At 39.6% G+C, this 26,604-nt stretch overlaps 1 protein-coding gene across 1 annotated transcript in view; it reads left to right on the top strand.

The window, feature by feature from the left end:
- Nucleotides 1–23,401, top strand: part of chmp6b (charged multivesicular body protein 6b) — a 35,319-nt gene extending 11,918 nt beyond the window's left edge. Inside the window, exons 2-8 of the mRNA XM_060844469.1 lie at nt 637–746; nt 12,694–12,781; nt 14,753–14,839; nt 15,324–15,389; nt 15,503–15,583; nt 17,592–17,655; nt 22,739–23,401. Of these exons, the coding sequence (XP_060700452.1) occupies nt 637–746; nt 12,694–12,781; nt 14,753–14,839; nt 15,324–15,389; nt 15,503–15,583; nt 17,592–17,655; nt 22,739–22,791 (549 nt within the window). The 3' untranslated portion in view covers nt 22,792–23,401. The remainder of the gene's footprint in view (nt 1–636; nt 747–12,693; nt 12,782–14,752; nt 14,840–15,323; nt 15,390–15,502; nt 15,584–17,591; nt 17,656–22,738) is intronic.
- Nucleotides 23,402–26,604: the final 3,203 nt, after the last annotated feature.

The raw sequence follows: 26,604 nt of genomic DNA, 5'->3' as shown, positions 1-26,604 counted from the left end.
ACAGTGCTGTTGGTCTGGAGTCATATGTAGGCCAGAGCAAGAAAAGATGAGTTTTCCTCCCTAAAGGAGGCCAGTGAACCAGATGGGTGTTTGTTACAATTGACAATGGTTCTAAGTTCATTGTTAGACTCTCCTTTGCAGATTTTGACTGAACTCAGTCCACTGTAGTAGGTGGTGGATATTTCGAACCTGGGTCCCCAAAGCATTACCTGATAGTCTGGATTAACAATTCGACAGAAGCTGTCACCTTCCCTCCCGAGAAACAAACACGCGCACACACACACGCCACAAACACCCCATCAACACCACACACGCAGACACACCACAAACACCCCATCCCCACCACACACACACACGCCACAAATACCCCATCCCCACCACACACACACACACACACACACACACACACACACACACACACACACACACACACAACCGAAACCTCCCAACCCTATGTATACCACCCCACACACCACTCCCCACACAAACCACAAATGCCCCACACACCGGCAAAATAATACTAAACTAAATATTTCACCATGTGGTGTGCAAATCCTTCTTTAAATTAGTTGGTGATATGTTGATCTAAGTAGTTTTTAAAATTGTACTCCTATTCTTTGTGTTTTGTTTCTCCAGCAACTAAAGCAGCAACGTGACCAGTTGAAACAGTACCAGAAGAAGATTGCTATTCAACTTGAGAAAGAGCGGGAAATAGCCCGACAGCTGCTGCGTGGTGGGAAGAAAGAGTAGGTATCACAGATGTTATGTAAACGTGTTAAATTGTCAGACTTCATTTTTTTAAAATATATTTTTATTTAAAAGTTAGATTTTTTTTAATATTACAAACAAATACAAAACAATATAATTCAAAACAATACAGGAAAGAACACCAAAAAAAATTTAAAACCCAAACTGCCCTCTTGTACAAATGTATAAATATATAAAAATATATTTTTAAAAACCCCAACTAACTACTTAATGAAATAAGTAATAACTAACAACAAAGTAATAAATAATAATACAGCTCAGCAGAACAAAATGCTAACTCTCGAATATAGAGAACATTAATTTTCACATGTTCATACGTTTACAGTTCTCCCCTCTCAAGATATTGGACTTGTAAAGCACAGCCATTATGGCTATATAAAAGCCCTATTAGTGTGGCAGACGAATCTGTGTCCAGGTAGTCCAAAATGGGCCTCCATGTCTTATAGAAATTCTCAGTTTTCTGGTGTACCATGCTTGTAAGAAAATCCAAGGGGATATGCTTCATAACAATCTTATGCCAACTCGACACGCCCAGGGAATTTTCAGACACCCAACCTAAGAAGATATTCTTACTTGCCCAAAAAGTGAGGAGGTTGAAAAGTGTTTTCCTTAATGCACCTCTACAGGGAATACACTGGGAAGGCCAAGAAGAAGAGAGGTCTGGTCCCTCTCCACCCTTACACCCAAAATCCCCTCCATTGCACCCGCCACAGCACTTCAGTATGTTTGAAGCCTGCAACAGGATCAGAGACAAGTAAGAGTGCCTGTACTAACTCTAATTGACGATGTAAAGTGCTAAGTGTACTCTTAGCACTGAGCATCTCCTCTCTGTCAGATTTGTAGGGATCAGCCAAAAGTGTAGTTTTTTTTTGAATAAAATGCCTAACGTGAAAAAAACAAAAGAGGCCCCTGCGAGATAGCTCGTATTTCCACACTAACTGATCAAATGACATCATTGTGTCTCCCTCAAATAAATCACCCATGCAAGACATCTCCTAGCTGCTCAATGTTTGATTCCTGAATCCACCATCCCCAGTTGAAAAGCTGGTGTACCAACTATATGTGTAAGAAAAGATATTTTGCCAATACTGCCTTCCCTCTGCTGAATTGCCCTCCATGCTTTAACAGTATTGATAACTATTGGGTTATGGCAATATTCCTTAATTGTCCACATTTTGTCCAAAAACAGCAAATTAGTAAGTGGGGCAAGTTGTCTGAGAGGTTTCAATATCTAACAATATGGACAAAGGGTCCCCACAAGCCCAATCACTCTCATAAGATAATAGCGAGCTTAGTTTTTAATGTCTGGGAGATCCACTCCCCCAGTCTGTGAGGCAATTGCAGTTTAGCTAATTTAATAGGGGGTTGCTTACAATGCCAAATTTAAGAGCTGAACCAGCTGTTCAGTCTCCTCAACGTTTGCTTATCAGAAATCGGGGGGAAGCATATTAAGGTATTCATCTTAATAAGAGCTATCTGACTTAACCATGAGACCAGAAGCACCTCCCATCTTTGAAGGTCTTGTTTGATTTTGTCGAATAATTGAACAAAATTAGCTTTAAACAACCGATCAAAAACTGGAGTGATGAATACGTCCAAGTAAATATCACTGTGATCACTGAAATGGGAATTGAGATTCACCCTCAAGACCTAGCACCTTCGTAAGACTACTCATAGGCATACTTCTGATTTTGCAAAATTAATTTCATACCCCAAAAAGGTGTCAAACGAGCTGATGCATTGTATCAGGTGAGGCACCGAAATTGCTGGATTTGACAAAAAAAAGGACATTGTCGGCATACAATGAAATCTTATGTCATTTTGGCCCCATTTCTGGAGCCGATATATTGGGATCCCCACGAATGGCCTCTGCCAATGGTTCAGTCAATGTAAAAAGAAGTGGCGAAAGGGGACAGACAGCCCTATTGGCTACCCCTAAAAATGCTAAAATTACTTGATCGTATCCTATTGGTGATGACCGCAGTGAGTGGATCACTATAGAGAACCTTTATCCATCCTATAAAAACTTCGCCCAAGCCAACCGCTCGAGAGTATAAAAAAGGTACAGCCACTCAACTGTCAAATGCCTTTTCTGCATCTAGAGAAATCACCAATCACTGTATTGATTGTTGTTGACATACTTGAATTACATTAAGCAGCCACCTCATGTTATTGGAGGATCTGTGGCCCTTTATGAAGCCTGTCATAGAGATGTACAGCATGGAAACAGATCCTTTGGTCCAACCCGTCCATGCCGATCAGATATCCCAACCCAATCTAGTCCCAGCTGCCAGCACCCAGCCCACATCCCTCCAAACCCTTCCTATTCATATACCCATCCAAATGCCTCTTAAATCTTGCAATTGTACCTGCCTTCACCACATCCTCTGGCAGCTCATTCCATACACATACCATCCTCTGCATGAAAACATTGCCCCTTAGGTCTCTTTTATATCTTTCCCCTCTCACCCTAAACCTATGCCCTCTAGTTCTGGATTCCCTGATCCCAGGGAAAAGACTTTGCCTATTTATCCTATCCATGCCCCTCATAATTTTGTAAACCTTTATAAGGTCACCCCTCAGCCTCTGACGCTCCAGCCTGTTCAGCCTCTCCCTGTAGCTCAGATCCTCCAACCCTGGCAACATCCTTATCTGAACCCTTTCAAGTTTCACAACATCTTTCCGATAGGAAGAAGAGAATTGCACGCAATATTCCTACAGTGGCCTAACCAATGTCCTGTACAGCTGCAACATGACCTCCCAACTCCTGTACTCAATACTCTGACCAATAAAGGAAAGCATACCAAACGCTTTCTTCACTATCCTATCTATCTGCGACTCCACTTTCAAGGAGCTATGAACCTGCACTCCAAGGTCTCTTTGTTCAGCAACACTCCCCACGTCCTGCTAAGATTTGTTTTCCCAAAATGCAGCACCTCGCATTTATCTGAATTAAACTTCATCTACCACTTCTCAACCCATTGGCCCAACTGGTCCAGATCCTGTTGTAATCTAAGGTAACCCTCTTCGCTGTCCACTACACCTCCAGTTTTGGTGATCTAATCTTGCTAATCAGTCTCCCATGGGGAACCTTGTCGAATGCCTTACTGAAGTCCATATAGATCATGTTCACTGTTATGCCCTCATCAATCCTCTTTGCTACTTCAAAAAACTCAGTCAAGTTTGTGAGACATGATTTCCCATGCACAAAGCCATGTTGACTATCCCGAATCAGTCCTTGCCTTTCCAAATACATGTACATCCTGTCCCTCAGGATTCCCTCCAACAACTTGCCCACCACCGAGGTCAGGCTCACCGGTCTATAGTTCCCTGGCTTGGCTTTACTGCCCTTCTTAAACAGTGGCACCATGTTTGCCAACCTCCAGTCCAGCACCTCATCTGTGACTATCAATGATACAAATATCTCAGCAAGAGGCCCAGCAATCACTTCTCTAGCTTCCCACAGAGTTCTTGGGTACACCTGATCAGGTCCTGGGGATTTATCCACCCTTAACCATTTCAAGATATCCAGCACTTCCTCCTCTGTATTCTGGACATTTTGCAAGATGTCACCATCTATTTCCCTACAGTGTATATCTTCCATATCCTTTTCCACAGTAAATACTGATGCAAAATATTCATTTAGTAACTCCCCCATTTTTTGTGGCTCCACACAAAGGCCGCCTTGCTGATCTTTGAGGGACCCTATTCTCTCCCTAGTTACCCTTTTGTCCTTATTATATTTGTAAAAACCCTTTGGATTCTCCTTGATTCTATTTGACAAAGTTATCTCATGCCCCTGTTTTGCCCTCCTGATTTCCCTCTTAAGTATACTCCTACTTTCTTTATACTCTTCTCAGGATTCACTCGATCTATCCTGTCTATACCTGACATATGCTTTCTTCTTTTTCTTAACCAAACCCTCAATTTCTTTCGTCATCCAGCATTCTCTATACCTACCAGCCTTCCCTTTCACCCTGACAGGAATATACTTTCTCTGGATTCTTGTTATCTCATTTCTGAAGGCTTCCCATTTTCCAGCCGGCCCTTTACCTGAGAACGTCTGCCTCCAATCAGCTTTTGAAAGTTCTTGCCTAATACCGTCAAAATTGGCCTTTCTCCAGTTTTAGAATTCAACTTTTAGATTTGGTCTATTCTTTTCCATCACTATTTTAAAACAAATGGAATTATGGTCGCTGGCTCCAAAGTGCTCCCCCACTGACACCTAAGTCAGCTGCCCTGCCTTATTTTCCAAGAGTAGGTCAAGTTTTGCACCTTCTCTAGTGGGTACATCCACATACTGAATCAGAAAATTGTCTTGTACGCACTTAAGAAATTCCTCTCCATCTAAACCTTTAAAAGTATGGCTGTCTGGTCCTCTTTAACAATAGAAGGTAGCACAGTTTCCAGCCTTAACGCAAGCGTCTTAGAGAGGACTTTAAAGTCAACATTTAAGTGTGAAATGGGCCTGTAAGAAGCACGGTCCTCTGGGACCTTCCTTTTTTTTAAGATTAAGTGAAATATTGGTCTCTGAGATGGCGGGAGACGATCATGACTGTATGAGTCATTAAACATGTTGAGCATTGAGCCTGACAATATGCTTATAAGTTCCTTAACAAATTCGCTGAGAAGTCAGGACCAGTCACCTTTCCAATCTGAAGCTGCTTCACAGCCTCCTGCACCTCTTGCTCTGTTAAGGGGGCATTGAGAAAAGACTCTTATTCGGGGGTCACACCTGGGAACACTAGATCCTTGAAAAAGGACTCCATCTTGGCCTGCTTCTCCTCACAAACCTCAGATTGGTATAATTTCGAGTAAAATCTCTGGAATGCCACATTAGTCTTTTTGGAATCACATGTTAGGTTCCCAGACCCTTCCCTAATTGACATAATGGCTTGAGAGACACTCCTTTTCCTGGCGAGATACGCAAGGTATTTGGCCAGTTTGTCAACATGCTCATATAACCTTTGTTTTGCGAAAGGAAGTTCCTTCTTTGCTGTCTGTGTGAGCGCGGAATTCAATGTAGACCACCATAATCCTCTGTAACTTGACCAACGAGGAACTGTGAAAGTAGGCCTTCTCGGCTGCCTTCATCCGTGCTTCAAGGAGACATTGCTGCTCGCCCTTCTGCTTCCTACTGGCAAAATAGGAAATAACTAACCCCTGGCTTAGGCTTTGGCAGTTTCCCAAAGGATAGATGGGCTACTAACCGAGCCTGAGTTAATGTCTAGGAATGCCCTAAATTCCTTAGAGAAGTTCTCCACAAACTTATTATCCGTAAGGATAAATGGATCCACTCGCCAGTGTCTCAGGCCCACTATAGCATCCTTAATCTTAGCCAACAGGTACAGTGAAGCATGATCAAAGGTGACAATATTACCAATCGTACAAGATGCCACCAAGTCCAATGTTGCCACAGGGGTCAGAAAAAAAAAATCAATGCTGATGTGACATCTGTACAGATTGGAAAAAAATGTAAAATCCCTGTCTCTAGGTTGGAAATGCCTCCAGATGTTCACCAATCCTAACTCCACACACAGATGCACTAATTGTTTACTTTGTACAGAGGGTATCGTGGGGGCCTTTGGTCAACCTGTCCAAAGATTCCGCTTAACCAACACAACCATTGCCTACTACTGGTATTAAAAGATGAAAAGTAAACACAATCAAAGCCGTTCTGCTAGTTTCAAATGCTCCCTATCATCCAAGTGTGTCTCCTGTAATAAAGCAATATCTACCTTTTCCTTTCTAAGAGTCAAGAGTACCTTTTTCCTTTTAATTGGTGAGTGACTCCTCTTGATGTTCCAAGTATACCATTTAATTAAGTCATTAACCATAACCTTCTGCAATAACATTTAGATTCCAGAGAGTCATAGAGTCACAGAAATGTACAACATGGAAACAGACCCTTCAGTTCAACCTGTTCATGCCGAGCAGATATCCCAACCCAATCTAGTCCCACCTGCCAGCACCCGGCCCATATCCCTCCAAACCCTTCCTGAGAGGATCTTGAATTACAAATTTCCAAGCCTTAGTGTCGCAAGATCCATTGAACATAAAAACTATATAAACTATAACCACTACAATTAACAAATTACAAAGCTATCAAAGATTATATATTACAAAGCTATCAAAGATTATATACAACAAAACCCCCCAAAAAAACAACATATAAAGCGCCAAATGCACTGAATAGGGGAACTCATCCCCTGCCCAAAGGGGGCAACTACGCATCCCAATACCCGAGTTCCCATCCCCCTGCCAGTACTGTAACCCGGGCATATAAATACCTGAACCGGGCATAAACTGCCCATAAGTAGGCATCTAGCCATCCCAACCATTTTCTCTCTGACTAGCTAGAGCCGCACCACAAACGCAAGCAGAAAAGAAAGAAAATACGCTATGAAATAACAATGTGAACAAAGAAATTTTGAAATAAAAATGTAAGTACCTCGCCCATCCTTTGGTATAATTGAAAGTACATATCCCAACCACCTCCCTGCATAGTTTAGACCAGATAGTTACCAATAAAAATATAGGAAAGGAAATCCCTGACTGGACTTACTCCTTTTTTTTAAAGAAAAGACATACCCAAACAACATTTGTATGTACTAAATTGTTCACATTAAGTTAATTTGTTAATAAAGTCTCTTGGCTTCTCTTCCATGTCAAAGAGATATATAGATCCATCTGAGGTGATCCAAAGCATTGCTGGATACCTCAGAGTACTGGATTCTGAGCTCCCTCAGTCTTTTTTTGATGCCGTCATAGGATTTTCTTTTCTGGATAGCCACCGCTGAGATGTCCTGGAAGAACATGATCTTAGAGTCCTTGTAAACTAGGGCCTTTGGATCCTTCCTCTGGATTCTGGAAGCTTCCACGATTCTCTCCTTCACTCTATAGTAATGAAACCACACCAAGACAAGACGATGACACTGGTCCAAACTTGACCTCCACACTGTGACCTGTTGAGCCCTCCCAATCTTCAAGCTTCTCATTCCAGCCTCCTAGTTAAGGAATTTCAGCAACCAGTCCTCGATACATTCTACGGTCGCCCACCTTCCTTACCCTCTGGCAGACAGATGATCTGAATAATTTTTCTCCTGCCTTGTTTGCGAGGTCATCAACCTGGTCAAGTAAATTATGGACCTGCGTCTCCAGGGCCTGCATCCTATCCTTGGAGGAATTGGTATCAGCTTCCATCACTGTGACCCTGCATTCCATCTCATCCGTCCTTTTCTCCAGGTCTCCCATGTTCATGCATCTGCAGCATGAGAGACATCAGCAGCTTCTCCTCCATCTGCCTCCCCAACATGTCGCGAGAATTCGCAAGCTCCTTTACCAGGACCTGGTAGGAAATAGAGTCCAAGAATCCTTCTAGGTTGGACCATGGGCTTGGCCTCAGACGTACCTGCTCCCTTCTTTGCTATCCCTGGATGGTGAAAACAGAGATAAGTTGCTCTCTAACAGTTTTCTGTGACTCCATGACCTTTCCAGAGTCCCAGGACATCGCGGTGGTCCAGGTAGGGTGGGTTAGGACTTCGTCCCGCTTGCGATGCGGTGCGGAGTTCTGCAACGCGATCTTCCTAGATCGCCACCATCTTGGGTCCCCGTCTGACTTTCTGAAGTTCATCAGTTAAGGATAGTATTCTTCGGCAACCCATATCAATCTTCCAGTTGTTTTAATGTATTTAAGTGTATAGGGAAAAACAGTGTGACGTGAGGACCTTTGGGAGTGTAAATGCTGAATTTCTGACTGTTTCAAAGTTTAGTTTTTCATTTTCTAAAAATAAAATTCCTTTTCCCTTGCATTGTAGGAACAGGAGTAAACCATTCAGCCTATCAAATTTAACTTTCCATTATAATCAAACATGGCTTATCTGTATCTAACTTGTTCTACAACTTTATTCTGTAATGTTTTGATATACTTGCTTAAAACAAAATTATCAATGTCCATTTTGGAAATTTTAATTGCTATAGCCTCAGAAGATGTTTGGAAGAGAGCACTGCAAATTTTCCATTATAGTGTGTGTAGAAATACTTTGACATTAAATTTATCATTCTGTCCCTTTATTTTGGCTCACCATCACTTTTTTTTAATCTTGAACACTTCAGTTATACTCGATCTGCTGTACGCCAGCATGTACAAATCTAAACTATGCAGTAAAAACAGAAAATGTTAGAATACTCAGCAGATTGAGCAGCAGATCGGAGAGGGAAGTAGAATGAATGTTTCAGGCTGATGATCTCGCATCCGAACTGTCAAACTGTTTCCCACAGCCGAGTGAATACCTGTCTAGCCCAGTAATTCTCTCCAGCACTTTTAAGTTTATTTCAGATTTCTAGTCTCTGCAGCATTTTGCTTTAGTCCTAATCAGTGGAATACCCTCAAAGTTTAATCCTTGTAGCCCTGATATGAAAATGAAAATATGTTGTTTCCCCCTTCAAGGCCAATGTAATGTGATGCTTTAAATGTCACGTCTCCCTTAAAACCCAGGTGAAATTTGATGTACTCTGAGGATCATTCAGTCTCCTAGTTATGACATTTTTGGGTTCCAAGAAGTGACCATATGATCTGATGTTGCCATGGGGATGAACAAAAAGAAAACTAATTGCAGTTGGGTTGGTCAGCCTGTGTTTTCTACTGAGAATTCACGTAAAGAGCAAACAGTAAAGATTCTCTGTGTCAGGGGGTGAAAATGAAGTCTTGTCCAGCAGCTTGATTTCCATTGTCATTGTGAGAGTTTCATTCTTTTTAAAATGCTATAAATCATTATTTCATATGAGTAGCCGTACATTTATAAAATTAATAACACACTCAGGCAGTGTCAAGATGATTTGTGAAAGAAGAATTGTGTTTGACAAATTTAGTTCTTTTGAGGCTGAAATAAGCAGTCTGGATGTAGGGGAATCAGCAGAAGTAGTGTATTTGTATTTCCAAAAGGCATTCAATAACATTCTACATTATGTTATTATTTAAAATAAGAACTTATATGGTGTAGGAAATGATACATTAACATGGATAGAGGACTGGCTAAATGGGTCATCTTCAGGATAGTAAATGGTAACTAAGATTGTTGCATGGATTTTGGCTGGGTCTTCAACTACTTATGATCTCTGTTGATGATTTGGATGAAGGGACCATCTAATATAACCCAATTTGCTGATGGTATGAAGATGGGTAGGAAAGGGAGTTGTGAGGAGGATGTAAAGTTTCTACAAAAGGCTATGGGTAATTTGAGTGGGCAAATGTTTGGCACATTAAATATAATATGGGAAAATGTGAGGTATTAAAATATTTTGAAGGAAGTTGATAGAGTTGTTGCTGAGAAAATGTTTTTTGTCTGGGGGGAATATCTAAAAATAGAAGGCACAGCATGTATGTCATAAGTACACTGTAATTAGTCCCTCTTCTTCTATAAATGTATTGTTATGGTCTACTTTCTCTTCCTCCTCCTCTTCCCATCATATACAATATTCGTTCTGTTTCAGGACCCTCCGTTGAACTGCTTGACATTATTGAGAGTTTGTTCGTACGGTTTTCCTGATGGTTCAATAATAAGTGCCTTTTGGAATATTCAGTGAGCTTTTAGTTTGGGATATGAATTGCACAAATACCACCACTAGGTGGTGCAAAGAGCATAAAGTGCAAAAAGGCCAAGTGAAATATCAACCAAACCCCATCATTATGATCTCTGAGGCAGAAGTTTAACTGATATTAAATTCAAATGAAATTCACAACCTGCAGTATTTTGCTGTTGTATTAACTTCAAATTGCGAATGAACCTGGCTGTAGAACAGAACTAGTTTTATACGTGGTTCAGCTCTGTTCAGAGAGATGTGGTGGCTTTGAGAAGACCCTTTGACTTTAAATTTTTACACTTCCACCTTTTTATTTCTTGCCTGTTGTTTTCTACACTGGGTGCAGTCGTCATCGTCCCAGAGGACCATAGGGCTGCTCTCTTATAGAGTTATAGACACAGCACAGAAAAAGGCTCTTTATCCTAACTTGACTGTGCTGACCAGGTTTCCCAGACTGAACCAGGCCGATTTGGCCCATATCCTTCAAAGCCTTTCCTATTCATGTACTTGTTCACATGTCTTTTAAATGTTGTAATTTTGTTGTCCCTTGGGTCCCTCTCACCTTAAAACCATGCCCTCTAATTTTGGACTGGACTAGGTCTACCCTACCCTAGGGAAAAGACCCTTGCTATTCACCTTATCTATGCCCCTCATGATTTTATAAACCTCTGTAAGATCACTCCTCAGCCTCCTACGCTCCAGGGAAAAAAGTCCCAGCCTCCTCTTGGGAACGTTCTTGTAAACCTTTTACACCTTTTCATAGTTAATAACATCCTTCCTGTAGCAGCATGACCAGAATTGCACACCGTTCTCCCAGTGTGGCCTTACCAAATAAGGGGAGAGATGACTGATGGTAAGTTTAACCCAAGGGTCATCACTAGTGGGGCAAGCAGTGAGGCTGAGAAACAGGACCTTTATGGTGACCTCAGCGAGTGCAGGAAATGAGCCCACGTAGTTGGCATTACACTGCACCAAAAACCAGTACGCTAACCACCTCCCAAAACTGAATCTAACCCCAACCATTGGTTTTGGCTCTGTTGAATACTCACCTCTCTATACACCCTGTTGGTCTGGCCTCCTGAGATTTTCCTGCAAGATGGGCCTTGGATAGGCCACAGTACTTGCAATCACAGGTTCTCTCTCTCCCCCACCCTTAATGCTGCTCCAATCCCTTATTCTCTCTGAGTAGGAGCAGCAAGAGTGAGAGATGGATGGGACCTATGATTTGAGAAAGTAGAGAAAGGACTGTGAGGGGGGTGGGGGGGGGGGGAAGAGCACGGCGGGATCTCTAATTGAAGGAGCAACTCCTCATTGATTTTGTCTCTTTCTCAAACAGGGATACCTTTTCTGTGGTCTCCCTGTAATTGAATTTTCAGGGGCAAATTAGCTATTACCCAGATGTATTTCAAATGCTGGGGCATGGTTTCAAAATAGGGATCTCCCATTTAAGACGGAAATAAGGATGAATTTCTTAGTGTTGTTTGTGTTTGGAATTATTCCCCAGAGTAGTGAAAGGCAGGTTACTGAAGATACTTAAGGCTGAGTTTGACAGATGTTTTATTGATGAGGGAGTTAAGTGGCATGGTGTATAGGCAAGAAAGTGAAGTTCCAGTCATATCAGATCAGCCATGATCTTTCTGAATGGTGGAGGAACTTTCTGCTCATTTCTTATGTTCTTTATGTGAAATTTCATATAGTTTCTACAAGGATGATAGCAGTATTCTCCCTAAGGTGCTTTATGTAAAACTAATGCATTGCCACAGGTGGAGTCTGGCCACATCTGCTTCAGATAAAGGCTGCATGTTACTAATCTTTAAAACTATTGGACCCATACAAAAATAATTTAAGTGATTTTGTATTTGGATCTCCTAATCTCTCAGTTCTTCTATAGTTTCTGTCTTTTTGCCATTTAGAAAATACTGCTGATCAGTTGTTTTTAAGTCACTATGATGATCTTATACTTTTTCATGTTGAGGTCCATACTACTCTCAATCTATCCATGTCCCTTTGCAACTTTTGCACAAATCTACACCATTTACTGTATTGTGCTACCTATTTCAAGGCCATTTGCAAACTTCCATATGTGCCTCTATTTCTGCATTCATTTAAATGAATCAGAGACCAAAGCTTTGGATCTATATCCTGATGAATTCTCATTCGTGTTCGTCAATAAGATAGATGTTGACATGAAGTAAGGATTTCTAAAGCACTATACTGGGAGGAAGGGACCGTGATAAATATTTGCTCACGTGCACCCATGAACATACATAGGTGAACTGGCACCAGCTCAGCAAGGTTTTAAGATCTGAATGCCATTATTTAACACTTTCTTTTCTTCTTCAGTAAAGCCAAACTTCTGCTCAAGAAGAAACGATATCAGGAGCAACTTCTTGATAAAACTGAAGTTCAGATTGGCAACCTTGAGAAAATGGTAAGGAAAAGGCTTCTGCTTTGGGTAACAAATGTATCAGATTTGTGAACACACCCTATCTGAGTTTACTAGGAATGTAAGATTATCTTGCAGGCATATTCTCCTTATTTCTATGGAAATTCTGTCCCTTGCCGCCTCGTTTTACCAGCCCTCACTTCATTCTCCTTCTATTCTCTTGGTCTGTTTCTTTCTTCATCACTTTCATACTTCTTTCTTTATTCTTGTGCTTAGTACATGCCTCTGTCATCCCTGTCCCCTGCTTTTATGTTTAAACTTGTTTTCTTCTCGACATCTTCTTACTCAGATCAGTTCTCTTAGCTCTAACTAATTCTTTAGACCTTAAGATTATATAAAACAAAAACAAAGCTAAGTATTTAAAACTAAGTGATGTAGTACTAGGGTTTAAGGATATGCAGATGAGCTTGTAAGGTATGCTGTGGTAGTGACCTCAGGAGTCATGAGACAGAGACTCTCTTGCTAAAAGTTTCGAACTAGATAAGCTAATGTTAGGGATGTCTGCTGCAATATCTTCACTGTTTGTTTGAAGAGGTATGGCCTGAGTTTGTCAGAACAGACAGACCACATTAAAATAAGTTTGTATGCTGGACCCCTGTTTTAAAAAAGCAGTGGTTTAAAAAATACCCTAGAACGACACAGGTGGAGTCTGGCCACATCTGCTTCAGATAAAGGCTGCATGTTACTAATCTTTAAAACTATTGGACCCATACAAAAAAATGTAAGTGATTTTTGTATTTGGATCTCCTAATCTCTCAGTTCTTCTATAGTTTCTGTCTTTTTGCCATTTAGAAAATACTGCTGATCAGTATGAGAATCTATAATTGTTTTGTATAAGATGTTTGTGACTAGACTCAGTCCACAGGCAGTTCTTCTACAACGCAATGGTTGCGTTCTTGTGCTATATAAAAATCGCACAATAAAAGTAGCACTTAGTATTGGCAATGCAGTGGCTCTGCTTAAGAAACAACGGCCCCTATTTGTCAATTGCATTACAGCCAATTTGCATTGAAGAAACATGCGTTATAGCAGAATGACCTATAAATCCTAGTCAGCACTAGTGTGAAATACAGAAATTACCTTAATTTGTCATTCACACAGAGTGGCTATTTGTGAATAATATTATGTGCATGGGGGCAGCATATCCTATGAATACCAACTTTAGGTGCTACAAAGAAAAGAATGAAAGCTGACCCATTCTCAAGGTATGGAAGCAACTGCTTGGTTGTAAAATCAAATCTGCAGTGCAATCAAATATACAGTTTACTTTGAAACTGATCTTCCTTCTCGACAGAATTTATTATCGCTCCCACTCCCCCTGTGGCCACTCAGTCTTTATTTCCAGGTAAAACAAAAGGTGGCTGTCTCCTGGTACTGCCCTCTCAGCTCCCAGTCTTGGTTCTGGCCTTTGTCCTGCTTGGACTGTGGACTCAGCTGCTTCTTCGCTTACCTGGATTCTTTGACAATAGTACCTGTGCTAATGATGGTAATGATGGTGTTGCTGCACCCAGAACACGCTCATGCAAATGGCACGTGTACAAGCACTTCCTATTGCAGCCAGGTGACCACAGTGGCACTGTCTGTGCAAACACAGATCATTTTGCATTGTGGGTAATCACGTCAGTTTTGGAGATGGTTTAAATCACTGGATTTTGGAAAAGGCAAGTTGTCACCAAGCAGTAGCGTTCTTCGTCTTCATGAACACACACAAATGGATCATGTTGCTTTTTGATATGCTGGTGAATGAGTTCATTTAATGTGTTTCATAATGGCCAAGTGACCAAGAATGTTTCATAATTGTCTCCTTTGCAATGATAAAGCTGATACTCCCTGCTGACTAATTACTGCCTCTTCTGTCCATCTGTTAATGCAGGTCTTGCTTACTGTAACAAATAAAACCTGTCTACCTTTTTGAGGTATGAAAATAATGCTGCTTATTTGTGTTTGATTTTAAAGGTTCAAGACATTGAATTTACTCAAATAGAAATGAAAGTTTTGGAAGGACTTAAGATTGGAAACAGCTGTCTTCAGAAAATGCACGAGGTATATCTGTGGAAAGTAGTGATGACTTCTGCATTGTGGAAATCTCTTGCACTGTCTTTGGTTTATTCTTGGGACGTGTACATCACTAGCAAGGCTAGCATTCATTGCTTTCTTAAACTGATACTACCCATGCATTGGAGGGAGATCCACAGATACATGAACAGCTTTATCTGTGGCAATTTGATTCAACTAAGTGGTATGCTACCCTGCTTAGAATAGCAATTCAGAGTCAACCATACTGCTGTGGATTTGGAGTCATAAGTAAGCCAAACTGGAAAACGATAACATTAGTGAACCAGATAGGTTCTTTCAACACTTGGATAGATTGCAAATGAGAAAAGCTATTTTGTTTCAGATTGATTTATCATTATAAAATTCTTCAGCTCAGTTCAGGCAAAGTTATTTTCCTGTTAATATACATGAGTTATAATGTTCAAGTTCTTAAAATAGTATGGTAGTATTGAAGAAATCTTTTTTCTTTTAGATTATGTCTATTGAAGAAGTAGAAAGAATAATGGATGAGACTCAAGAAGCTGTTGAATACCAGAGGGTGAGCAATATGATACAGTTTGAATTCTACTAACGTCTATGAATGAAGGATCAAAACATAATAATGAAAGGTTGCAAATGTGTTTTTAAAACAATGGCTTTTTGTTATTTCAGCAAATTGATGACATTCTAGCTGGAGGAATATCCCAAGAAGATGAGGATGCCATTCTGGCTGAACTAGATGCTATAACTCAGGTGAGGATATGTATTCGTCTAGTTACTGAACAATTAAGATCACCTAATGTTTGCCATCGTCTGAATGCAACCACCTCTCCCACCTTGTTACTATCATCATCCAAGCATAAACTAAACTTCTGTCTTATGAGAGCCATTCCTATAGTGTGTCACAGTCATGCACACTTTGTTGTCTAAAACTATTGAATGGATTTTTAACCCTGACTAATCTGCTGCTCTAACCATTTGGGTAAATAAAAACTTGTTCATTTTAACTAATTTTGGTAAAATCTTCATTTTTAATAATCAATTTCATTTTCAATAAGAATTTCAGTTTAACCTTGTGAAGACATTTGCGTGGACTTTGAGCTAAAAATAATTGGCAGTATGGTGGCTCAGTGGTTAGTGCTGCTGCCTCACAGCACCAGGAATCCGGGTTTGATGCAACCCTTGGGTGATCATCTGAGTGGAGTTTGCCCATTGTCCCTGTGTCCGTGTGGGTTTCCTCTGGGTGTCCTGGTTTCCTCCCACAGTTAAAGATGTGCAGGCTAGGTGGATTAGCCATAAGAAAATGCAGGGTTAAAGGGATAGGGAGGAAGGATGGGTCTAGATGGGATGCTTTTTGGAGGGTTGGTCTGGACTCAATGGGCCGAATGACCTGCTTCCAAGCTGTAGGGATTCTATGATAATTAAGGTTCTCTGGACTTCTAATCATTATTAGGCAGCAACATCCAAAGATCCCACACATGTAACTAAATACATGTTACTTACTTTACCTTGCTGCAACTCTCCACAAGTTGTGCTGCAAAGAGTGATGTAAGTTCTGAAACACATATTGTAAAAAATTTATTTTGAGTTTGGACTTTTTAATGTGAACTAGTGGCATATTGATTATCTGTGTGTCTAAAAGTGTTGAATTATTAACTTATAAGTATTGTTGAGGCAGTTATGTCTTTATTTAAAAACAGTGTGTGGCTTTGGAGTCTTTTGGAAATTGGTTTACATTGGAAAGGTTTGAGTGAAACAAGTAAACAGTGTGATGTATTAGCTTACACAAGGTTCAGGAACTTCTTTGCACTTGGGGAAACACGACAACATTGAAAAATAGTTTTCTTTAGTTCCAGTTTAAGCAGTTTTGCAGGGCTCTTAGCTAAGGCTATATGTGCAATACAGTTTCTGAGAAAGAAAGAGGTTAGTTCAGAAGTAGTTAAAAACAGTTTACCTCAGAGTAAGGAGATAAATTTAGAAGTTCCAGACCAGAAGTGCTTGATTAAAATCTTGAAGGTGTTATGTGAAGCTGAGAAGGTGTAAGCTTTTGGATGTAACAAATCAAGGAAGAGGCTGTCTGATTCTCACGATTAGAATTTGGAGCTACAGCTAAGTCAAACCCTATACTGGGTGGAGAATTGGCAAGTTGGCTGCAAATATTGAAATTCCTAGACCAATGAAGTCTAAAAATTCAGCTTATATTTAGATTAGATAGACCCCCTACAGTATGAAAACAGGCCATTTGGCTCAACAAGTCCACAACGACTCTCTGAAGAGTGACCCATTCCCCTACTTCACCCCTGACTAATGCACCTAACACTATGGGCAAATTAGCATGGCCAATTCACCTAACCTGCACATCTTTGGATTGTGGGAGGAAACCCACTCAGATATAGGGAGAATGTGCAAACTCCACACAGACAGTCGCCAGAGAGTGAATTCGAACCCGGGTCCCTGGTGCTGTGAGACAGACAATCACTGAGCCACCATGCCACCCATTACTTGACCAGAGAGGGCCATGGTAGACTAGATGCCCAGTGACAGCAGGTTGCAAGAAATCTATGGTCATGGAAAATGAAGAGAGTCACACATGCTGTTCCTTCGCTGCTGACCACAGTTATACATGTTCTCCCTTCAATTGTGAATTTATATTTTACAGCCTGGGTACATATTCTTCTTAAATCTTTTGCCGGAAATACAAATTTCTGATGTCTTCTTAGGAATCAGTTACTATTAAAAATGATTTATTTTAATCTTTCAGGAAGACGTTGAACTACCAGAAGTTCCTGCAGAGCCACTGCCAAATATATCTGCAAAAGAAAAAGGTATGCATGTGATTTATCATTTACAAGCTGAATTCAGTTTTGTGGAAATTCTTTAAATTTAAAGAACTGGTTTACTTGATTTTAAATACTATATTTATTCTATGTAGTTTTCTTGAATGAAGTAATTTTCATTTACCCTATTTAAAAAGTTAATGAACAGTAAATGGTATATCGTGTATACCTGCAAATTTCTGATGTGCATGGTTAGTGGTTGAAACTCTGTCAGTAGTATGAGCTCCAGAAAGGACCATCAGGATTTTTATTCTGAGTAGATTTTGGCGTGTATTTTGATAGAGGCAAAGTGAAGGTGTAGCTTTATAATGGTTCGTATATCGTGTTTGATTATATGTAGGGGCAATATCTTTTATTCTTTCAATTATTTATTTGTCTTAACATTGTATCAAAATTCTAGGGATTTATAATTTGTCAGAATAGTATGGCTATTGATGCATAAATGGTACATCAACCTCCGATGAGGGGCAAATGTGTATGATTAAGCACGATTGTTCATGTTCCTGAGTTGCCCTGCTGTGGTGTTCAAATGCATTGAGTCATAAGCACAGCAGATTAAAAACTTAAGCTCAGAATCAAATCCAGTCCATTCTTTAACACTAGAATAATCATTCTCTGTAGCACAGAAAATGAACTTTTACAAGTGTGAAATCTCATTTCTTCAGATTCAAATTGTTGAAAATTCTAGTTTCCTCTTTCTTTGAATTATTATGTCTTTTATTCTCTTACTGTGTCTGATTCAACATTGGATTCATTCATTTAATTTACATTTGCTTCTCTCTTCTTGACCCATTAATCAACCGGATTGAAGAATTGTGAAGAGACATTTGCTGTGTTCTTTCAGGTCCTAGACTTGTCTAATTGTAACATAAATTCTCTTTCAGTGGATTGCCATTCCAATAATTTTAAATTATTGGGAGGCAATTGAAGCACTATTATTGTCACTGGACTAGTAATCCATTCACCCAACTAGTGTACTGGGAGGAACTAGTGGCGACAATGTCCTCTCTCCACATTAAGCAAAGCCTGCATTGTGCTCTGTGGTACTATAACCATGCTAAATGGAACAGACATTGAATAGACCTAGCAACTCATCGGTGAGATCTGTGACGTGCTGTGGGCCATCAGCAGCAGTAGCAGAATCACGCTACAACACAATTTGCAACCTCCTGGGCCGGCATATCTCAACTGTGCCATTATAATCAAGCCAGGAGATCAACCCTGGTTCAGTAAAGGTTCAGGAGGGCTGCAGGAAGCAGCAAATATCCAGTCCTACCCGTGATGAATCATAGTAGCAGTGTGTATCTTTGAGAATATGCACTGTCGAAATTATCCAAGGCTCCTTAGACAGCACATTACAAAGTTATGACCACTAACATTCAGAAGAATAAGGGCAATGGATACATGGCATAGCACTGTCTGCAAGTTCCATTCCAAGCCACTCTTCATTCTAACTTGGAAAAATATCTCTGCTCCTTCATTGTCACGGAGTCCCAGTTGGTGAGACACTTTTTTTTTCTAATAGCATTTTCTAGTAGATTGTGGATTTGCTTACATCAAATTAACTGTAGTAGTTCATGAAGTAACTCACCACTACTTTCTCAAGGGTATGTAAGGGTCGACAGTAAATACTGCCTGAGCCACTGAAGCCTACATCCCATGAAAGAAAAAAACATGACGACCAAGTCAATTACCTTGCCATACCAAATAATGGCCCAATATTAGCTGAGGTGTCACTCACTGTAATTTGTAAAAATTCATTCATGGGATGTTGCCCATGAAAAGGTGGTGGTCTGCTTCATGAATTATTGATATACGTTCACCCACAATGCTATTAGGGAAGGAGTTCCACAGGACCACAGAGTTATACAGTATGGACACAGACCCTTCGGTCAACTTTTCCATGCCAACAACATTTCCGAAACTAAATTAATCCCATGTGACCCATATCCCTCTAAACTTTTCCTCTTGTACCTATCCAAATGTATTTTAAATGTCGTTACTGTACCTGCATCTCCCACTTCCTCTGACAGTTCATTCCATGTATCGAGTCATAGAGATGTACAGCATGGAAACAGACCATTTGGTCCAACCCGTCCACGCCGATCAGATATCCCATCCCAATCTAGTCCCAACTGCCAGCACCCAACCCGTATCCCTCCAAATCCTTCCTATTCATATACCCATCCAAATGCCTCTTAAATATTGCAATTGTACCAGCCTCCACCACATCCTCTGGCAGCTCATTCCAAACACATACCACCCTCTCAGTGAAACAAATCCCCCTTAGGTCTTTTTTATATATTTCCCCTCTCACCTAAACCTGTGCCCTCTACTTCTTGTCTCCCCGACCCTAGGGAAAAGACTTTGCCTATTTACCCTATCCATGCCCCTCATAATTTAGTAAACCTCTATAAGGTCACCCCTCAGCCTCCGATGCTCCAGGGAAAACAGTCCCAGCCTGTTTAGCCTCTCCCTGTAGCTCAAATCCTCCAACCCTTGCAACATCCTTGTAATGAACAGGTTGCCTCTCGGGTCCCTTTTAAATCTTTCTCTTCTCACCTTAAAAATACACCTCCTAGTTTTGAATTCCCCACCCTTGGGAAAAGACCTCTGCTGTTCATCTTATTTATGCCCCTTCTGATTTTAAAAACCTCTATAATGTCACTCCTCAATGTCCTACACTCTGGTGAAAAACGTCCCAGCCCATCCTTACAACTCAAGCCTTTCAATAATATCCTTTCCATAGCAGGGCAAACAGACCTGTACACATGCTCCAAAAGTGGGCTCACCAATGTCCTGTACAACCTCAACATGATGTTCCAACTGCTATACTCAGTGGTCTGAGCAGCGATGGCAAGCATGCTAAACGCCTTCTTCATCAGCTACCTGTGATACAGCTTTCAAAGAACTATGTACCTGAACCCCTAGGCCTCTCAGTTCAACACTACCCATCATTGGACATACCATTAACTGTATAAGTCCCAACCTTGTTTGTTTTACCAAAATGCAATACCTTTCATTTATCCAAATTAAACCCCATCTGCCATTCCTCACTGGCCCAATTGATCAAGACCCCTTTGGGATCTTTGTCAACAGTGAAGAAGGTTACCAATACCACTAATTTTGGTGTCATCTGCAAACTTACAAACCATGTCTGCTAAATTCTCATCCAAATCTTTTATATAAATGACAAACAAGTGTGGGCCAAGCACTGATCCCTGCAGAACATTGCTGGTCACGGGCCTCCAGTCTTAATAGAACCCCTCCACCACCGGCCTCTGGCTCCTACCATCAAGCCAATTTTGTATCCAGTTGGCAAGCTTTCCCTGAATCCCATGTGATCTAAATTTACTAATTAGTCTACCATGCAGAACCTTGTTAGAAGCTTTAGTAAAGTCCATATTGACAAAGTCTATCACTTTTGGGTGAGCTGTGACCTTTTGTTGGGTAGCTGTACTTTGTTGATGCCAGTGTATATTGTCCCACTGTTTGAATCAAGGGCAGGCATGATGGCTCAGTGGTTAGCATTGCTGCCTTACAGTACCAGTGACTTGGGTTCAATTTCATCCTTGGTTAACTGTCTGTCTAGAGTTTGCAGATTCTTCCCTTGTCTCCATTTTCTCTGGGTGTTCAGTGTCCTCCCACATCCAAAGGGTTGTGCAGGTTAGGTGCATTGGCTATGCTAAATTGCCCATTGTATCCAGGGATGTGTAAGCCAGGTGGAATAGCCTTTGGAGATGCTGGAATAGCATCGGGGGTTAGGTCTGGGTGGGATGGTCTTCAGAGGGTCAGGGTGGGCTTGATGGCCCACTTCCACACTGTAGGGATTCTTTGATTCTAGTAAGTGACTTTAGTAAGTGGTTTGGATTTGAGTTTTCAAGGATGATGTTTACGTAAATCTTTTATTGTAGATTTGGGATTTGAAGTCTACCTGTCTCCTATCCACAATTTGTGTGAGACCTATTACTGTTTACTCATTTTTGATTGGATTTAAAAGAAGCAAAGAATATTTTTATAAGCCACTTAAGTAACAATCTGCAAAATGTTAGTAAATGGAATATTTCCAACTACTATGTCTGTCAATAAAGGCCCAAAATGGTTTGAAATGACAGATATTTGACAGGGGAAAATAAGAGAAAAAAAATCTGGTTCACTTGAGATGTTAAAGGTTCTGCACATATCGAAGAAATTTAAGATTTAGAGGATTTAGTTTGGGGCAGCATGGTAACTCAGTGGTTAGCACTGCTGCCTCACAGCGCTGGGGACCTGGATTCGATTCCTGCCTCAGGCAACTGTCTGTGTGCAGTTTGCACATTCTCCTCATGTCTGCGTGGGTTTCCTCTGGGTGCTCCAGTTTCCTCCCACAATCCAAAGATGTGCTGTTTAGGTGAATTGGCCATGCTAAATTGCCCATAGTGTTAGGTGCATTAGTCAGGGGTAAATATAGGGTGGCTTACTCTTCGTAGGATTGATGTGGATTTGTTGGGCCGAAGACCTATTTCCATACTGTAGTGAATCTAATCTAATCTAAAAAAATTTAGATCTAGACAAGTTTTGTCTCTTGTTTAAATTCAAATTATTTTGAGAAGGAACACATGACTTTAGATTGTGTTCAAGGCTGTGTGTTTAAATTTGCTCCTTATTTTTAAACAAGTGCTTATCAAGTCTTGTTTTTTGGACATCTGTTACCAAATAAGTAGACTTCATTGAATGTTTAAAAGCTTTCTCCAGTTAGATTCCACTTTACAAATAAGTGGTGGTGCAACGAGCTGCAAGTGATGCTCTTCCAAGCAATATTTTGACTGCTGGGAGTTAGTTAACAGAATAGGCGTGTTGAGTATAGGAAATGATACACTAATGCAGTTAAACGATGTCTGTGGGTTTGAACCATGGCAAATTGGGACACAGTGGAGGGAGGCATACCATAGTTCTGAACTAGGAACAGTTGATGCTGACACTGGATTCCAACATTCAGGTACAGTTTAGTTTGTGTCTCATGTAGATTTTAAAAGTTATATTCTTTCAAGACAATTCAGTTGGGGAATTAACTTTTTTTTTTCTTTAACAGGAAAAGAGCCAGTTAAAAACACACCGAAACAAGAAATGGTGGCAGCATCGTAACTGAAATTTGGATTTTCGGTCACACAAACATGAATGATTTATCTTCTGTATGTTTTCAAGAGTTGATCATGATTCACCACCCTTTTTGAGGGTTGAGAAATTCAAACATGTACTTCAGGAGGATCTTTACTCTTTCCTGGCATTGTTTCCTTTGTAAAAATGAAATTTCAGTCTTGACTTTTTTAAAATGTATTTTTCACTTTTTAAAAAGTCAAAAAATGTGCAAGTGCTATAGAATTCTGAAGCTGATATTCCTTTGAAACTCATTCACAATCAAGCTAATTTACAAAATTTCAGTTGCTATTTAGTTCTAAATTTAAAATGGTTTCCAGATAAACTTGCACTGACCTAGTAATACTGTCGTGTATTAATGTGGTAAGTTACATTTCTATCTGTAAACCATTAACTTTTTATCTTTGAATCTTTTGTTAAGAAGCTACGCAGGATTAAAGGAAATGCAATTCTTGATGGAATGAAGTGTCCAGAATGCAAAACAATTCCGAGAGAAGTAACAAATTTCGCACTGGTGGGATAATTATTGTAAATGTATTCTGTTCTTTTAATAAATTCTCTGACATGAAACATTAAAAAAATGAATTGTATTTAAAAAGGAGTATGCTGAAGAATTTTAATTTATGGGGAAAAGAGCAGTATTCTGAAATGTTATTATATCTGTAATCTCTGTGGAAGATCTCAAAGAACTCTTCATAAGGCTGCATTGGAATTCTCTGTGCAGTGCTCTGACTGGGACTTATAAATGGATAGAATTGAAATATCAGTGTCAAAAATGGAACTTCGGAAGTTTATCACATTTTCACTATAGTTAACAAATTTATTTAAAGTAAGTTTGGAACTACAGTGTAATTCCACTGAATACTTGTAAAACTCTTGTTTTGTGATTGTGAATTTGAAATGGAAGCCTTGGATTTTATATTTAAAGATTGAAGATGATTTTCGAGCTGCTAATCAAACTTACATTGTTCTGTTTTTAATCATGTTATAATTGTATTCCATTGCAGTTTGGTTCCTTAGCCACTAAACAGAATATTTTTGCACCGCAAGGTTAATATATTATGTTTCTTGATTTGCACTTGCATTGCTTTTCATTTGGTCATATTATTCTAGGAACAATTTGTTTGTGATGAAGAACTGTTCAAAATGAACTGTTCAGTTAAAAACAATCTCCAGAAGCAATGTGAAACTGAGTCATCTTGAGCGTGCACACGGTTTTCTCCTAAAATCTCAGTGTGCACAACCATAGTTTATCCTGAATCAATTAACAGTTTTACATACTGCCTGATGGTGAGAGATGTATGAGGGAATGTGCTAAATAGAGGTCAAGCATTTCGTCATGGAAGAGAGCATGAGGGCAAAATCAGCACAATTCCTATCAAAGATAGCTCAAGACTTGCATTGAGCAAGGACTTGGATGTAGTTTGTGTGTCTGGCACATGCAGGGAGTAGGAACACTTTTTTCCTAACAACTCAGTGACTCAAATATGGTCATGTAAGAATTACTTGTATATTTATTTTAATCGGTTGTAATAAGTACATATTTTTTAAAAGGGGTATGCTTGCTTTCATAGCAAAAATAAAACTTGATGTCAACTGTCAAATCTTGCTAAGATCATAGTCTGATTGAAATTCCTACCTGTAAGCACATAACTTTAATTGACATTTATGCACGTATCAATATACTTTTATTTGGATACATGTATGTAAAAATCTTTTGAGTTCCCCTTATATATTTTACAGAACAAAATCAAAATTTCTATCAAGAATAATTCCATACCTATGGAAATTGCCTTATAATCTTGGTATTATAATCTTTTCGGTACCATGCTTTAAAACCTACACACCATTTTGATCTCTGTAATAAATTTCTACAAACTGTATTTGTTAGAACATAGAATAAAAATAACCACACTTTGACTTTCGTTGCAGTAGGATATGTTTTCAGTAAATAGAAGTGGGTTTTTTTGGGTTGGGAAATGTTGCTTTAAACTTTCAGTAGATTTCAAACATCTGGTTTGGAGCATATTTATTGTGCATGTAAGATGTTCCATCAGTGTTATCATTAATCATTGGAGAAGGACAATGTAGAAGTCAGTGAACTGAAGAAAATTGAATAACAGAACGCGAACATACTTTAAATTATTAAAGTTATAATGTAAGTCTTTGTCCTTCCAAAAAAAATGTTAAATGCATTGTGACTAACTATGACTAAGATCTCTGACAATGTGTGTGTGTGCATATGTGGGATGTATGTTTAGAGAATGGTTCAAAGATTATAGGGTTGATAATGTAATCTGTCCTTGAGTCTCCTTTTAAATGAAACTTGATCACCATGATGACTCAGGTTACAATTGATTAAAAAGACATTTAGCCAATGACATTGCAACCCTTCTGCTACAGCAACTCTTCCTTTATGGCATTTAACTGTGCACATGTTTTTTGCCTTCAATAAGTGATAATTGGCTAAACTCAAGAAACTTTTTTTTCCAGGCTTTGAAATCATTTTTCAGTGTTCCATTTCAGCTTGATTTGTTTCAAATCATTTTGTTGGTTCACAGCTTTTGTTGCCTGTGTCTGTTTTTTTGTTTTTTTAAAAACAATATCTTAACCGGAAAGACTACTTGCTTAAAGTTGTAATTGCTGTATTTGCCTGTTACGTGGAGTCCATTTTCTCAATGGGCTGACATTTTTGGATTGTTGTAAATCATGGTTTCTGCATTAGTCTTGATGGTCAGTTGTTTAGTGCCAATATTTCCTGTCAGTCTTATCAGTGTAGCTCAGAAGGTAAAACTGATGTAACCAAGCTAACACAAACATTGGTTTTCAGAGATAAGCTCTAGTCCAGTGGAATAATAGTCTGACCTATTTCCCTTTTGTATGGCTACTCTATTTGAAAAATCTAATCGTACCAAGGCAGCAGAGTGAAATAAGTCAAATGCATGATCTAAAAATACAGAAATCACGTATGCCACTTACACTGACCTTCTTTATACCAACCACCTTCAGCAAATGAATATTTGGACTGCAGTCAGGAAAGATATAATTTATCAGATTGACAAGGGTTGACTTCTGTTTCAGCAGGTTTAGTAAACAGTTGCAGAAAAACATTGCTAAAGGCTTTGAGGATATCACTGGAATCTTAATTCTGCTTCATAACAGATTAGTAGCCATACAGAGGCAGTGTTTATCCTACTTGCCAAGCACCTCCTATGCCTGCACATAATACAAAAGAGGCAGGGCTGGAGTGCTTATGCGGCCACAAAAGATATGTAGCCCATATCAAGTACAATGCAGGACCCTCCTGCACTGAGTTGCAAGCCATCTCAAGCCTGTTAGACTGCAACAGCCGAGCAATGGATCGTCTTGCTACTCAAATAGCACCAGATTACAGTGAAGACTTCAATTAAACTCTGGCACCAAGACAGTAGAAATAAGTACTGTTGGTTATCAAATGGGGAGAGAGTGAAGCTGAGGCAGATCAGCTTGTAACTGCATTGAATGGTATAGCATGATGTTAAGGGACATATGGTCTATTCTTAGTCATTAAATTAGGGTGACATTATCCTTGTTCATGCAGACATTTGTTTGCAGTGTTGCTTTCAGAAAGTTACATTAATAGAAACTTTGTGAATTGTAATATGGGAAAGGGATTTCAGAAAGTAAGTATTTACCTGCATGGCACACATGCTGTTTATCAAGAATTTTTCTTGCTTCTTTATAGATTTGGTCAGAACTTTTTCAACATCCATAATTCTGAACCCTATAATCTTAGAAATTGAAATTGTTGTGGCTTGACAT

This window comes from Hemiscyllium ocellatum, chromosome 25 (genome assembly GCF_020745735.1).
Source record: "Hemiscyllium ocellatum isolate sHemOce1 chromosome 25, sHemOce1.pat.X.cur, whole genome shotgun sequence".
NCBI classification, from domain to species: Eukaryota; Metazoa; Chordata; class Chondrichthyes; order Orectolobiformes; family Hemiscylliidae; genus Hemiscyllium; species Hemiscyllium ocellatum.
Note: the sequence above shows the minus strand (reverse complement) of the source record. Positions and strands in the feature narration are given on the sequence as shown.